The following is a 16266-nucleotide window of genomic DNA, read 5'->3' as shown; positions in this document are numbered from 1 at the left end:
TTTCTCAGACGGAAGGAGAGAGGGGGAATCACAGAACGCTTCACTCTTTTTCTCCTATACACACACACACACAAATACACAAACACACCTCTGGTTTTTTTCAGGCTTAAACTCCCACCTCCCCTCAGCACGTATGTTTCCTAGTTCTATCCCCTGAGGTCAATCTTTGGGCCAAGAAATATCTTGATCTGGGTTGCCCTTCCTCAGTAAAACAGAATCTCAAACAGGTGGGGCTGAGATTTACTGTATTTGCCATGTCCACAAGCTAACTACCAGAAGGAGGTGTCAATCACTCTACACCAGAGTTCACAACCCAGGTGACTTTTGGTCCCCAGAGGATATTTTGCAATGTGTGGGGCTGTTTTAATCGTCACAACTGGGAAAAGGGGAAAGGTACTACTTGCATGTCGTGGATAGAGGTCCAGAATACTGTTAAATACCCTAAAATTGCACAGGACTATCCCCACCACAAGACATTATCCCCCTCCAAGTCAACAGCGCTAAAATTGAGAAACCCTGGCCTATACCAATGAAGCAAAATTCCATTAATAGGCAGAGTCCTCTCTCATCACTAAAAATGCTCAAACAACTGGCAACCCAATTCACACAACCAAACATCACCAAAAGAGACCTGATTGCCCTGGGGGCTGAAGGAAGGACCAAGGACAGTAAGGGAATTTCTCAGTTGTCATTCTGACCAGGTCCTAGGCTTCACCTAAATACAAATGCTTCCCGTAGGAAAACCTAGCAATTATGGTGCAAGTGTGCTCAGTCTTCTGACTCTTTGTGACCCCACGAACTGTAGTCACCAGGCTCCTCTGTCCATGGAATTTCCCAGGCAACAATACTGGACTGGGTTGCCACTTCCTCCTCCAGTGGACCCTCCCAACCCAGGGATCAAACCCACGTCTCCTTCAGTGGCAGGTAGGTTCTTTACCATTTGGGCCACCTGGGAAGCCCAAGCAATTCTACAGCACATCAAAAATTACTGTAAGTAAATACTTTTTTTTTTTTTTTAGGAGAAGGCAATGGCACCCCACTCCAGTACTCTTGCCTGGAGAATCCCAGGGATGGGGAAGCCTGGTGGGCTGCCATCTATGGGGTTGCATAGAGTCGGACACGACTGAAGTGACTTAGCAGCAGCAGCAGAGTGACTTCACTTTCACTTTTCACTTTCATGCAATGGAGAAGGAAATGGCAACCCACTCCAGTGTTCTTGCCTGGAGAATCCCAGGGACGGGGGAGCCTGATGGGCTGCTGTCTATGGGGTCGCACAGAGTCAGACACAACTGAAGCGACTTAGCAGCAGCAGCAGCAAAAAAAATCAATAAACACACTATTTTTAAAAACATAAGAGAAGGACAAACTGGAAGCCTGTGCTTTAGTTAGGTCAGAAATCCTAATTCTAATGGAGTTTCAATGGCAATCTCCATTTCTCTGGTACTTTCTAGGTTTGTGAATACTTCACACAGAGTCCCTTTTTAATCCACACAAGTTACCTTACAAACACCCACCATTACTAAAAGAGCTGCAGATTTTTGTGATAACCGGCAATACACAATGTACTATAATTCTGGAGATCAAAATCACCGATCTAATAATTATAAAAGAAAAATGTACAGAAATGAAAAAAATCTTGTCTTCCTATTTTTAAAAACCTCAAAAGTTATACATAAAAGTAGTAAGATTTTTACACTCTACATATAATTAATGCACATATTTTTTAACCAAATATCTTGATTCAAAATCTGTTTACCTATTATAGAAATTAGGAATCTCCACTTTTTTTCTGAAGCTGAAGCTCCAATATTGTGGCCACCTAATGTGAAGAGCCGACTCACTGGAAAAGACTCTGATACTTTGAAAGACTGAGGGCAAGAGGAGATGGGAGTGACAGGATGAGATGGTTGGATGGAATCACTGACTCAATGGACATAAGTTTGAGCAAACTCAGGGAGACACTGAAGGACAGGGAAGCCTGGAGTGCTGCAGTTCATGGGTCGAAAGAGTCGGACATGACTTTAGCGACTGAACAACAATAACCACAACACTTTTTCTTAAAGGGCCAACCAGTTAATATTTCAGGCTTTGAGGGTCACAGGCAAAATAGAGGATATTACACAGGTACTTACATAACCATTTCAAATGTAACTATTTAAACAGGTAAAACCACTCTTAGCTCCCAGGCCATAAAAAGCAGGTGGTTGGCCACATCTGTGCCACACACTATAACTTGCAACTCTTATTCTAAGTAAATAGTGATTCTTTATCACTATAAGGTCTCACTCATCTTTATTTTTTCTTTTTCTACAAACAGTTCATATATAATTATATTTTTACTTTAGTAAGGAGGGTTTATTTCATTCTTTACAGCTGCTATAAGCCACTCAGAGGAATCAACCAGCAACCAATCTCACTGCCTTCTTTAACATTCTATCCAAAGCATTTAAGACATCCTTCAACCTGTACAACAAACAGGAAACACAAATAAAGCTATCCCTTTCAACAGAGACAGGTGGATAGGAAAGTAGTTTTGCTTCACCAAATCTATCCAATTAGAAGAGCAATGAAATGGAGCACTTATTAGGAGGTTGTAAATGCCATTTTAATGTCTCACAATTGACAAAGAAACAAACCCACAATACCTAATAAAAACTAGATAAAAAGTATAAAATCAGTTTGAAGAGGGAAAGTGTTTCTTTTAGGCAATGAGGTAATGATAAAGCAAAAAAGTTGAAAAAGAAGGCTAACTTTGAACAAATGAAATGGGAAGGTCTAACTCTAAGCACCCCCCGCCGCCATTTTCCCTTATTCTCTGCCATAAAAATCCACCTCTTCCCTGGGAATTCATGGAGCACCTACATGTGCAGTACCATGCTTATCTTAAGCAAGTACTTTCATTTTCATGAGCCACAAACGAACTGAAGAGGCCTAGCCCTGGTGGTACCTCCTACATGACACTGTCTAATCTGCTTACTGACCTCACAGATTTACAATCCCCAATTCAACAGGACCTGATAAGATGTAGCTAAGGGGGAAAAAAAAAAGAGAGCGCAAGCCTTTTGTATTTTTTTCCTTTTTTGCCTTTACAGAGAAAATATCCCTGAGCAAGAAGTCAGAAGATGAGGATTCTAGTCTCTAGTCTATTCAGAGATTTCAGGGTGAAATCCCTGGCAGCAACCATGAGTGATTAGGGACAGACGCCTGGAACCAGAAGGCCCAGTTTTTAATTTTAGGCCCATCACTACTTGCTCTGAGAACCTGGAAGAGACACACCACCCATTTGGGCCTTGGCCTTCTCATCTGAGAGGCAGGAAACCACCACCTACCCGAGAGTATTGTTGGGAGGCACAAATGGCACTCCTTGAAAAGTGATTAGCTTATGAGTGCTCAGTGAATGTTACCTGTCATCACTTCTTAATCTCTCTGAGCCTCAGTTTCCTCAGAGGGTTACCAGGTACATCAGAGGAAATCATTAAAGTGGAATGTGTTCTACAAACTATGAAGCCTCGCCCACATATAAGGTATTAGCTAATATTCCCATCCAAGACACATAGGACTTTGTTACAGCTGAGCAACTTCCCATTGCTGCAATTTGAGATACACACTCAAATATCTGCATTACTGCTGCTTCGAGAACTTTCTCACCAGTGAGGTTTTATTTGTGGTACACTGTTTCACCAAATGATGACAATAAACCATTAGGTCAGCTGCCACAAAAATACATTTCACAAAGCAGTCACACACAAGGTAGAGCAAGAGGACAGGGCAATGAAGACAGTAATCAGCATCTCCCAGCAAAATGTCCTGACTTCTCCCCACTACCTCACCACATGCTCTCCATCCTGCCACTTTCTCTTCCCAGCAGGTTGCAATATGCCTTGTGCCTAATGACTCCTTGGGGCTCCACAAGTCTCTGTTATTGTAAAAAGCAACAAATTACACTCATTAAAATCAATATGGGGTAAAGCCTGGACCATTTCAAATTAGCATGCAGTGTTCAAATTTAAAGAATGTATTAGAATTTAAAGACAAGGTAAATGCTGCTAAACAGACATTCCTGTGTCATCAGAAATGTGAGGGTAAAGGTTATGAAACCCTGCTTTCAGATGTGTTGTTAGCAAGGTCCAGAAAGAGTACTTTTCTGCAAAGGTTCTTCATTGGGATCTACTAAGTCACTTCAGTCATGTCCGACTCTGTGTGACCCCATAGATGGCAGCCCACCAGGCTCCCTAGTCCCTGGGATTCTCCAGGCAAGAACACTGGAGTGGGTTGCCATTTCCTTCTCCAATGCATGAAAGTGAAAAGTGAAAGGGAAGTCGCTCAGTCGTGTCCGACTCCTAGCGACCCCATGGACTGCAGCCTACCAGGCTCCTCCGTCCATGGGATTCTCCAGGCAAGAGTACTGGAGTGGGGTGCTACTGCCTTCTATCCTGATTTAAATGCCTGGAGAAAATAGAACTCAGTGAGAACAAAGGAAATCTGTATCAAGTAAGCATCAGCCAATGAAAAGTCCATGTAATCTCAAAAGATACCATATTCAAAATTAAATGCTTTTTTGAGAAAAGAGCATGAAGAAGTATGCAGTTCCTAGAGTCTTCTCCTAAGTAATAATAATAGTAAGTGACAATGCGGCCTTTAGAACAATCATACAAACTGGGAGCTCAATTGCCGGGGTCCAGCCCCGGTGGATCCAGGGAATTCGAAGCGGGGACGGCGTCGGCGAGGATCAGGAAACAACTGCTTAATTAAACGTTAATTAAGAATATAAAGAGTAATAGAATAAGGATAGCTCAGTGAGGAAATTCAGTGGAGAAAAGAGGCTGAATAATTCAGCCAGAAGGTGAGAGAAAGAACGACATGGGGAGACCAAGTTTCAGTGAACAAGGCCCGCACTTTATTTTCCAAAGTAGTTTTTATACCTTAAGTTATGCATAGAGGATAATGGGGGAAGGGGTAGAGTCATGCAGCAAGCCAGGCTTTCTTCCTGCAAACTTATCATATGCAAAAGCTTAGGTGATTTGCATCATCTTCTGGCCTGGAGGCCTGTTAACATTTTAAGACCCTTTCTTCAGAAAACTTATTTTTCTCTAAAGGTGATTGGTCAGGAGCCACCCTCCAAAAGCATTAGATAAAGTTGCATTCCTACAGAGCAAAGGTGTGGTGGGCTATAACAAGAAAAAGAATTAACTCAAGGGTCCCAGGTTACAAACATTAAAGCTACTACTTACACCAATTATATTAATCAATACACTGCCAGGGACACAGCAGGTAAGGGATATGGAAACTTAGCAGCAAACATTGGCCCAACAAGTGAAAATCCCTTCACCAATACAATTTCTAATCAATCTTTTAACTGCTCAAAGGAATCTGTATTTAGACAGTTTAGAACATCTCATGCCTCTCACAGTTGGGAGGCTCTGAGCAATCACATGTGGCCGGAAAAACCTATTCAGGCAGGCTAGAGGACTTCCAAAGGAATTTGTAAGTTGAAACACTATCACACCCAGGAACTTTATTAACTGGAGCTGTAAGTTAACTCTTTTTTCAGAGAGAGGTAGTGGGGGACAGCCCCCCATAAAGTCAGAGGTGTAGGTGAAAGCACAAAGCAGAAAGTAGGCAGACTCTGGTTTTGGGGGGTAGATGCTCGAGAATTTCCAGGGGGACTCCTGAGGCTCGATCCCGCCTTTGCGTATGCCAAGCCTCCTTCCTCATGAACTTTGTCATGGGTGGACCTCCTCACGCTGGCTCCCGGCAGTGATAGAATTCCAGTTGAGCTATTCCAGATCCTGAAAGATGATGCTGTGGAAAGTGCTGCACTCAATATGCAATGTGCAATATGCAATATGCACTCAATATGCAATATGCCGGCTCCCGGCACTCAATGGTCACAGATACTGAAGTGTGTGTGAAAGCAACTACAATAAAATGTGACCAGGAGTCAGAAGTACCTTGTGCATCTCGGCCAGAACTTCATGATCATTTCCTCCGTCACATTCTCGTCCTTGGTTGGACAGTTCCACCAGGATGCCATCAAACTCTTATACGTCCAAAGTCTCTTCTCAGCCCCAGCTCCTCCTACTGACAATTCTCTCCTGCCGTCTGGCCCACCACCGCCTACACCAAGGCCCACAGTGGTTGTCTGTTCCTCACACTCCTAGTACTCAGTTCCTGAGTTTCAAATCCTGCCTGCAGATGGGGATGACCTTGACCTTCAACTTCTTGGCCACCACCAGGATCCAGATTCTTGGTCATCTGAATGACAGTATCCTTCTAACTTATCTCCATCTCTTTATTCTCTCCCTATCTAATCCACTATGAATTAGCACTTAATCTTTTTTGATCATGCCATTCTCCAGGGACAATGTTTCCAAGGCTGCCCAGAGCCTACCAGGTAAAAACCAACTTCCTGTGTCACATGCTCAGAGCCCTCAGTGACATGACCTCAAACCTCCTGTTCAGTTTTATTTCCTTTCCCTCCTGACAGAGGGAGTTTCAGCTGCTCTAAACTCCATGTACCCCAAGCCCTCCTCTAATGCTTGGCTCAGCTATCTCTTCTCCAACCATCCTTCTCCACCACACAGGTGTGGTGAAATTCTTCTAGCTCTGCCATGGATGAAGCCAGCTGTCAGCTCTCCTACCTCTAAGCTGCACAGCATTTAAGTGCCATTCAAGATCCTCTTGATGCACTAGCCCAAGAAGCAGTAGTGTATTGTGGTAACAGATGTAGATTCTGGAACTAAATTTCCCAGGTTCTGATCCTGGCTCCAACACTTACCTATGACAAGGTACAATTATTTACCTCTTTGTGCCTCAGCTTTCCGTATCTGTATAATGGGGATTATGACGAGTTTCCCCTTAGTACAGCCCCTGGCACAGAATAAACCTCAATAAAGTGTGAGCTGTTTCTTACTGCCCATCTGAATCCCTGACATACTTGCCATGGATGCTCCCACAGCATCCTGCATATGGATGTTCAAAATGTGCCCAATAATATGCAACACATTTTTAAAAAAAACTAAAACTTCCAGTTAAGACTACCCTCAAAACTATTGCTCTATTCCAAACACAGAGCAACAATAGAGAAAACAAAAGAATATGACACTTGTACAATCATTATAAACTTTGCCAGTACTGACAAAATAAACCACAGAGCAACTCTCATGGTATTAAACTATTTTTTACTCTTCCAAATATTTACTGAGCATCTTGCAGGCAGTTGAGGCCTGGAAATACTGATGGAATGTATTGGTTAGGTTAAAAAGTACTTTATTAAAATAGCTATTATTAGGTTCTGTATACACACATATATATATAAAACTCTTGCACAAAAAAATGTAAAATATTATGTTTACGTGGTCACTTGTGTTTGGGAATACTTTCTGTGATAAGTTTTCTTGGTAGAAATAGAATGTATAATCTGTAGAGTCAGAATTAGAAATGCCTGCAACAGCAAAATCATGGCTCAGCCAGCCCAACTGGAGACAAGTGTGTATTAAAGAGAAGGAGGCCATATGGTGTTGAGAGAGGGGGGACTAGGGTGGAGATTAGAAGTTTCGGCAATGATTACATAGGGGAGGTTTGAGCTGTTAGTAAAAGGTTTATGAGCTCAAGAACTTCTAGGTCAGACTTTGCCTTGGTGGATTCCTGCTGGCCTAGGGACAACTTGGATAAATAAATGAGGAGACCAAGAATTCATGTTGCCTTGCCCTCTTCCTCCCTGCACCCCTCCCTCAAGAGCATGGAGGGAAGCCCAGGCCCAGTGTCCTGAGGGCTTTACTTATCCTGGGTTAGTAGCAACTATGGTCCCCAACGACTTCAGTGTTCCACCTTTCTTTCAAAGACAGGCAAGCTGCCCAAGGGTTTTAGTATAGAAAATCAACAAGCATGGCATATATCCCTTCCCTTCAAAAGGGAAGCATATATCCCCTTCCCTTCAAACATCTTACAATACAATTAAACTAAAGACTACTAACTCTCTCTTAAGGATCAGGCAAGAAAACATTAAGGAGTGTGAATATAGGAGGATCCTAGCACACAAACCCACTTTTTCTTTAACGAGATCAGTCGTATTTTGGGTGTTTGATTACTAAAACCTTCATATGGAACAGTATGTTCTCTGTGGAAAAAGCTAGAGAACAAGGTAAACTATTACTACATCAAACAATGTCTTATCAAATCAACCTGTATCCAAAAGCATCAGACGACACTAGTGAGTAATGCTTGTATTTGAGCCAATACTTCAGCTCACATTAGCCTGTCGGTTGTAGTTCTTGGGCAATAGTTCTGGTCTTCCAAATAAGCTGAGATCATAATCTTTGTGTTGTTGTTTCCTGCCAGGCAAAGAAGTGGTTTCACCCTCAGCCTTTTCCAGACCACCGAAAGACAACGAGACACTAAAGCAACCTGACTCTGCCCGCGTGCGACTCCTGCCAGTTCTAAACCTCCCGAAACAATAGGCTAAACAAGGCCAGCATTCTAGGAGATGAGGTTTATATGAGGTCCAACACCTCTGCCTGAGAATGAATCATAAAACCACTAACACTCCATTCCCCAGCATTACACCATTCAGCCCCAACTGGGTTAAATCGTGCAAAATGAAAAGGGAATCGGGAACACACTGAACTTAAAATCTCAAGTACATTTTAAATCCTGTTTCAGATTCATTTAAATTAACAGAGGTCAAGAGACTTCTTTTTTCAAGTTGGGTTGTTCTTACTGGTTTAATACCAAAAGCAGTCAGCCACATTTTTCCACTAAAAAAATTAAATAAAATAAAATACCCTGACAGGGGAACAAACATTCTAAAACTCAGTAGAGAATGTGGAAACAGCTTACAATAAACTTGGCCTTCTAGAATAACCAATGGAGGAAACTACCCAGTTTTTTGGCCGTGGGAAACTATATGTACATTATTACATATTTTATAGGTCACAAATTAAAAGCACAATTTGTATTTTCCAGCGCAGTGTTTTTCCAAACTGTTTTACAAAGAACAACAGTGCAACAAGAGAAAAGCAAATCAAGTCAATTTCAGAGGCTCTACCTTCCCCAGTCCTCTTCTTGGATATCATTGCTGTAAGTGCTATGAAATTCAACCTTTTCCCAAGTTCATTTAGCCCTGCAGCCCTTTTCCTCTCAAAATATATATCAATATTCCACAAAATGGCCGTACTGTGGAGTGTCCTTTTGAAAAGATTCTTCTAGAACAGGAATATAAGAAATGGTGTAAGAGCTGAGACTTTGGAGGCAGCCTAACTCAAATATCAGCTTGTTAGCTGTGGGAACTTGGGCTAGATTTTTTTATGTCACTTGTTCTTCAGTTTCCCCAGGCAAAAAGAGGAAAGCAGAAAATGGCCATACCTCCTAGACATGGGCCTTGCCATCTAACTGGCCATCTAACAGTTTTCTGAGAGCCTTACATGGCTGGTTCCTTTTTGTCACTGAAGTTTACAATGTCACCTCCTCCAAAAAGCCCTCCCTGACTATCCAATATGAAGTTGACCCCACTCAGTTCCCTAGTACTTCACCCTCTTCTTTTCCTCCTGACACTTTTCTAACTACTTTTTAAACTGCTGTTTCACCCCAATAAAATATTATAACCATGAAGTCAAGTTTTATCAGTTAACATTACTCTATCCCCAAACAGATCCTCAATAAGTAGTCACAAAATGGATGGGTGGATGGATGAATAGATGAATGAACAAATACGGTGCTTGTGAGAATTAATTGCGAATCAAGGTCGAGCATTCTTCACAGTGTCCAATACATATGCATCTATCCAGATGTTGCTATAAAAACATGTGATGAACCATGAGTGGTTAATGGATTCATAATTCTTACACTATTTAACTTACCTCTTCCTGCTGTATAGTAGGTAAACATTTCATGGCATTTATTCAGAGGTGTGTTGGTAAACAGGCTCTCAGGGAGAGTGCCAAAGGGGAAGTAGACCCTGAGAGTAGCATTTGCTGACTTCCATGGTGTCAATATTCCCACCAAAACCAATTTCAAACTACCAAAATTACTGGAAATATACTAAATGGTTCTCAGAAGCCAGCAACCTCTTTCTCTTGGGAAAAGTCCTTTCAGGCCTCAAAATCTTATTCAACTCCAAGTTTTAAATGAGAATTTTTTTTTTTTTAACATACACCTTTTTCATATTCTCCGTTCTTGATGAGCCAAGATAAGGGTTATCCACTGACTTTGGTCTGATGCTCAAGGAAAACAGTTGGATGTGTTGCCTGAATTTTCTGTACCACTCCCTGTGAGCTTTTGAGTTAATGTTTAAGGTTTTAAGCATGACATAGATTCAGGCCAGATCATTACAAGGACCAACTAATCCCATAAAACATAAATCAAATGGTGTTTAGATTCATTTAAATGAAGATAGATACCCTAAAAAAATCAAGCCACCATCAAGGCACCACTAAATACTACCATTGAGCAGAATCTGTCAAGAGAAGACTGACTGACTACCTGACCCAAGATCCCAACATGGTCAATGCTGCAGATGGGGATTTCTCTGGTATCACAGCCTTGCTGTACAGGAAACATGACCCCTTGGCACCCAAAATAAAGCAGCACCTTTTTTAAACTATAGCAATCTACTAAACTTTTCAAGGTCATCAGGGAAGACCCTGATGCTGGAAAAAACTGAAGGCAGGAGGAGAAGGGGATGACAGAGGACAAGATGGTTGGATGGCATCACCAACTCAATGGACATGAGTTTGCACAAGCTTTGGGAGATGGTGAAAGACAGGGAGCCTGGCATGCTGCAGTCCATGGGGTCTCAAAGAGTCAGACACTACTGAGCAACTGTACAACAACAACAATCTACCAACCACAGTTTTGAGATAACAATCAAAATTCAAAATCCACAGACATTCTACATGAAATAACATGGCAGTAGTCACTGCTTCTCCTCTGTAAATTAAATGGAAAGTCTATAGTGCAAGCCAGGAAGAGATTCTTTACATAGCAGTAGATAGCTAATACAGTGGAGCAGAAACTAATTCACCCAAAATTCAGCAGCTTAAAAACATACATTTATTATCTCACAGTTTATGTGGAACAGGAATTTGAGCACATCTCAGCTGAGTCTCTCAGAAAGCTGCAATCAACTTGTCAGCCTAGAAACTGTTATCTCATTGAAAGAATCAACTGGAGAAGATCCACTTCCAAGCTTACTAAGTGATGGTTGGCAGTTCTCAGTTCTTTGTGGCTGTTCGAGTGAGGGTCTCAATTCCTTACTTGGTGTCAGCTGGAGACTACCTGGAGGTTCCTTACCACACGAGCCTCTGCCACATGGCAACTTGCTTCAAAGCATGCCAGCTGAGATGGCAACAGACTGTACGAACAACATGGAAGGGACAGTCTTACTAGTAATCTATTAATCTAGTAATTACTAGTAATCTAGTCATGGAAGCAATATTGGCATCCCACTACCTTTGTCATTCTATCGTTCATGATCAAGTCACTAGGTTCAGCCTAAACTCACAGGGAGGAGATTACATAAAGATATGAATTCCAATAGGTATGGATATAGGGGCTATCTTAGAAGTCTTCCCACCACATTCACACTCTTGGAATATGAATGGGAAGACCAGGCCCAACAAAACATATCTTTAAGTATCTAATGTGAAGCCAAGCAACCTGATTTCCCAAACATGTAGACAGGGTCTCATGAGAACAAAACCAAGGAGAGTAAGCATGGAGGATATTAAATCCAAAGACACAAAAGTCTACTCAAATGTTGTAAGCAAATACAATCTAATATCAGAGAAAACCACTGGGAGCAGCTGCAATACCAAGTCCCAACATGAAAGCCATGCTTTCTGAGCAATCAAACAAATGACTCACTGGAAGGACTACTCATCCAAAAAGGTACATAATGCCAAGAAATCTAGTTTGGTCTGAAGACAAACGTCTTTGAATTTTTATTTATGGCTGCAGAATATTTTGAAAATATACTTAATGCCATTTCACTGCTTCCTGTTTTCTGTGAGATCTGTGTCTGTCACAGCATTTTATTTTGCCTACATGGTACTTTTGAGATTCACATCCACCACAGTAACAAGGAACTGCTATAAAAATGTCAAACCTTGGAGGTCACCCACATTCTTTCTAAGATCTGTCCAACTGCATATTCTCAGATATCTGAGCATCCCAATATTCAATGGTAGTGGCAAGCCAGTGAGGCTGCCTCTGAGAAACTTCAAATGATTTAATTCACCAAGTGCAAAATGCACACTCAGAAAACCAGGAACACTCTGTCCTACATGAATGTAAATGTAGGCAAAGATTATCTAAACGTTCAAAATTGGTCTGCACATTTTTCCATTGTTTCCAGAAATATCCTTAGGCTTTAATTTCTAACAATCCCACACCAAATTTAGCTATGAAGCATTTAAGTTCATTGTTTTGCTAATCACCTATTCATTTTGCTCCTTTAAAAAGAGGATATTTAATAAATATCTAAAACTTAAACAGTACTGTATTTAAAAGACCCTGAAACAATGGCCATCTGTAGGAAAGCAACTGTAAACGACCTTAGAGTTGATGTGTGCTGCACACACTTGGATCCTGAATACGTGTTGAATAATAATGGAACACACGTGTGGTGGGCAGAGGAGAAAAAAAAAAAAAGACTAATGCCAAATTCCAGTTTAAAGGTGATAAGTAGACAGGAAGGTTATAAAACAGATGACAAGGGGAATTTTGTCAAGGCTATAGATAATGTCCAACCTGTGATAATAATTTGGTAACATATTTAACATATTTTAACTTGTAAAATATGACTTTAGAGAAATAAACTGAATGTCCTTACCTCTCTAAGATGTATGTTTTCCTTCTCTTTCTGGTCTAAAATCACTTCCAAGTGGCTTACTTGAGACTCAGCCTCTGCCATCCGACGTGTCCGTTCATTGTCATCCTCAAGACTTTTGGACGGCAAACCTTTACTCTGCAACATCTCAAGAAGCTTTTTAATTGACTCGTCTCGGGCATTGAGGGTCTGTTTCTGCGTTTCAATTCTCAGCTCCATTTCCTCCAAGGTCTTCCTCAACAGGAACAGCTCCTTAGCCTGCCTGTCATGCTCAGCTTGGAGCCGCCGGAAGTTCTCCTCCGTCAGTTCAATGGTGAAGTGCTCTGCTCCTCGGTTGCCACTCTCTTGCTGCAGGAGGTGGTTGAGGTCTCTCTGGGTTCGCAGCTCATCTTGAAGGGCCTGGATTGTCAACTGAAGGTGCTATGATGAGAAAGGCGGAGCAAGAGAGGAGAAAGAAGGGGGGAAAAAAGTCAATGAACATGCCAAATGCTATTTGCTGCTATCACACTATGAAGATGGAATGTTAATCATGAGGTCCAGAGGGGCCAGCTGTTAGGTTCTCCAAGGTGACTTCAGAAGCAAGGGACAGCACATGGAGGAGGGGAGTTAATTCAATGATGCTTTCTGAATGTCTTAAGAGAAAGGTACACATACACAGAAACGGTGTATTAGTGTCAGTAACAAGGTAAATTACACATCTACAGAGTTTTAATTTAGGAGTGGAAAGGTTAGAGGGAAACTTTCACAAGCACACCTTCTTTACACCCACAATGCTCCAGACTCAGTATTCCTTGTTTCCTAAGGTTTCTTTATTCTACTATCCATCACTTTCTGTGGTAAGTGTATGTCCATTTAAAAATAAAAATGATTGCATCCACTACAAGTAGACATAAACAAGGACTTTATTTTTACAAATAAAGCTGTGAACAGGTTTAGTAAACAGGATTACTGCATCTGCAAGCAAAAGGGGACAAATACAGACAGACAGACACACTCAAACACACAAGGAGGTGAGGCTGTGCAGAGCAAACAAACGAGCGGCAAAGAGTGGACAAACCTTGGTTCTTCTGGCATCCAGTAACTGAACAGCATGAGAAACGAAAGAAAAATGAAGCAAAAATCAACACAAAGAAAAGTCCAGGGCAAGCAAAGGATATTTAACAGAAAGAACTTAATCAACATAAAGTACCTTCACAGAGAAGAAAAAAAGAAAATCAGTTTCTTATTAAGACCCATAAGCTACATAGAATTTATAGCACTGATGATTGATAAACATGATTTTAAAAAAGGAAAAAATGAGGCTTATTCCACCTCTAATTTTCCTAAATCTCACTGACCCAGGAACCCAGTATCTTGGTTTCTATTACCAGAGAGGAAAGCACAACACTCCAGAGCTACCCACGTATCATCCCATGTCACCATTTTAACCAAAATCAGAGTGGAAGTGCCAGAGAAACAAAACTGCATGAAGACAGGTGGTGAATTCAGCAACACTTTCCCAAGAGGGGCAACCTCAGACTGATCAGACCAGGCAGCCATAAGCTGAAGGCATTTTTGTCCTAGGAAGTAACCCAGGGACTTCCAAAACACAGTCACTCATCCACTCACCAAACGCATTCTCCTGATACAGACCAGACACAATGCTAAACACGTAAATCAATATGAATGCAAGGCATAGGTCCTGCCTACAGGGAATTCACAGTACTGTAAGGCAGGGATAATAAAATAACATGACTAAGTTACATAAATACTGGAGGAGTCCACATTGGGAAATCCTTCTGCATTCCCATAGCTGATATCCAGAGAGGTTGAGATTTTTCTGAGTGGGGCCTGTACCCAGAAACTAGCACCAAGCGATGCATTTATCAAACTCTTTATTGGTATCCAGGTCAACTTTTCACTTGGAAACATCCAATGAGAGATTCCTGCCTACTGTCTCATTTGTATGTCACAGCAGCTCCCAAGGTAGCAAATGCAGAGTAAGCAACTGGTATGTATTTAATGACAGTGATTATAAATTTTTTAAAATATAACTCACCCCTGTAAAGTAAAATTACATTTCAGTGCTTTTTAGTACAGTTACAAAGTTGTACAACCATAAACAAATAAATTTTAGAACATTTTCATCATCCCCAAAAGAAATTCTATACCCTTTAGAAGTCCCTCCACATCTAACTCCCTATCCTCAGGCCCTGCTGCTGCTGCCGCTGCTGCTGCTAAGTCGCTTCAGTCGTGTCCGACTCTGTGCGACCCCATAGACAGCAGCCCACCACGCTCCCCTGTCCCTGGCATTCTCCAGGCAAGAACACTGGAGTGGGTTGCCATTTCCTTCTCCGTTGCATGAAAGTGAAAAGTGAAAGTGAAGTCGCTCAGTCACGACCGACCCCATGGAATGCAGCCCACCAGGCTCCTCCATCCATGGGATTTTCCAGGCAAGAGTACTGGAGTAGCTTGCCATTGCCTTCCCCATCCTCAGGCCCTAGCAACCACCAATACTTTCTGCCTCTATGGATGTGCCTATTCTGGGCATTCCACACCAGTGGGATCATCCTGTTTTCAGGGTTCATCCATGTTGTAGCATATATCATGTTACATTTGATAGATGAACATTATTCCAACATAGGGACATACTACATGGTATTTATCCATTCAACAGTCAATTTATACACAAATATTCCTAGCACTATTATTCATAGTAGCCAAAAAGTGGAAAACAACCTAAATATCAGTCAATTGATGAATGAGTATATAAAATGTGGTATATGCATAAAATGGAGTATTATTTAGTCCTATAAAGTATAAAGTACTGGTGGACACTGCAACATGGATGAATCTTAAAAACAATATGCCACATAAAAGAAGCCAGTTATAAAATAACACGTCACATGATTACACTGACAGGAAATATCCATAATAAGCAAATCCATCGACAGAAAACAAATTGGTGATTGTCAGGCGAGATTGTGGGGGAGATGAAGGATGTCTATTAAAGTAGCATGTCTTCTTGGGGGGTGATGAAAATCAGCCCTTGAAAGATGTTTGTTTTTGAAGGGTGTTTCTTTTAGGGGTGATGAAAATGTTCTGGAATTAGCCGTTTGGTTGAACAACTTTGTGAATATACTAAAAACCAATGAATTTTACATGTTAGATGGATGAACTGCATGGTACATAAATCATATCTCAATAAAGCTGTCATAAAAAACGTGAAGTGGGACTACAAGGTAATGTGACCTTCCTCCACCAGCCCACCAGCCCTAAACCACACCAAAACAAAGCACACAGGAGTATCGCCAGTGTTCGGCCCATTGATGTGGCTGCTGCCAAGCCCCTGGAGAGTATGCAACTGCCTTCAAGCCATTTAAACATTCCTGACAAGGGCAAATCTTTGTCCTCTTAAAGTGGGTTGGATTTCTGGAATGACCAAAGTTTACTTGGAGACA

The 16266-nt window shown here is 41.5% G+C and overlaps 1 protein-coding gene across 8 annotated transcripts in view; it reads right to left on the bottom strand.

Annotated features, from left to right (window-relative positions):
• The window catches only part of ERC2 (ELKS/RAB6-interacting/CAST family member 2), a 997915-nt gene that overhangs the window by 797557 nt on the left and 184092 nt on the right, over positions 1-16266 (bottom strand). For 7 of the 8 annotated variants that reach the window (XM_055558162.1, XM_055558161.1, XM_055558164.1 and 4 more), the window contains exons 3-4: positions 13884-13907; positions 12830-13246 (exon numbers count right to left, since the gene is read on the bottom strand). In XM_055558162.1, coding sequence (XP_055414137.1) covers positions 12830-13246; positions 13884-13907 — 441 coding nt within the window. The remainder of the gene's footprint in view (positions 1-12829; positions 13247-13883; positions 13908-16266) is intronic. The other variant, XM_055558163.1, reaches the window with a different exon arrangement.

This window comes from Bubalus kerabau, chromosome 20 (genome assembly GCF_029407905.1).
Source record: "Bubalus kerabau isolate K-KA32 ecotype Philippines breed swamp buffalo chromosome 20, PCC_UOA_SB_1v2, whole genome shotgun sequence".
NCBI lineage: Eukaryota > Metazoa > Chordata > Mammalia > Artiodactyla > Bovidae > Bubalus > Bubalus kerabau.
The sequence above is the reverse complement of the archived record's forward strand: the minus strand, read 5'-3'. Positions and strand labels throughout refer to the sequence as shown.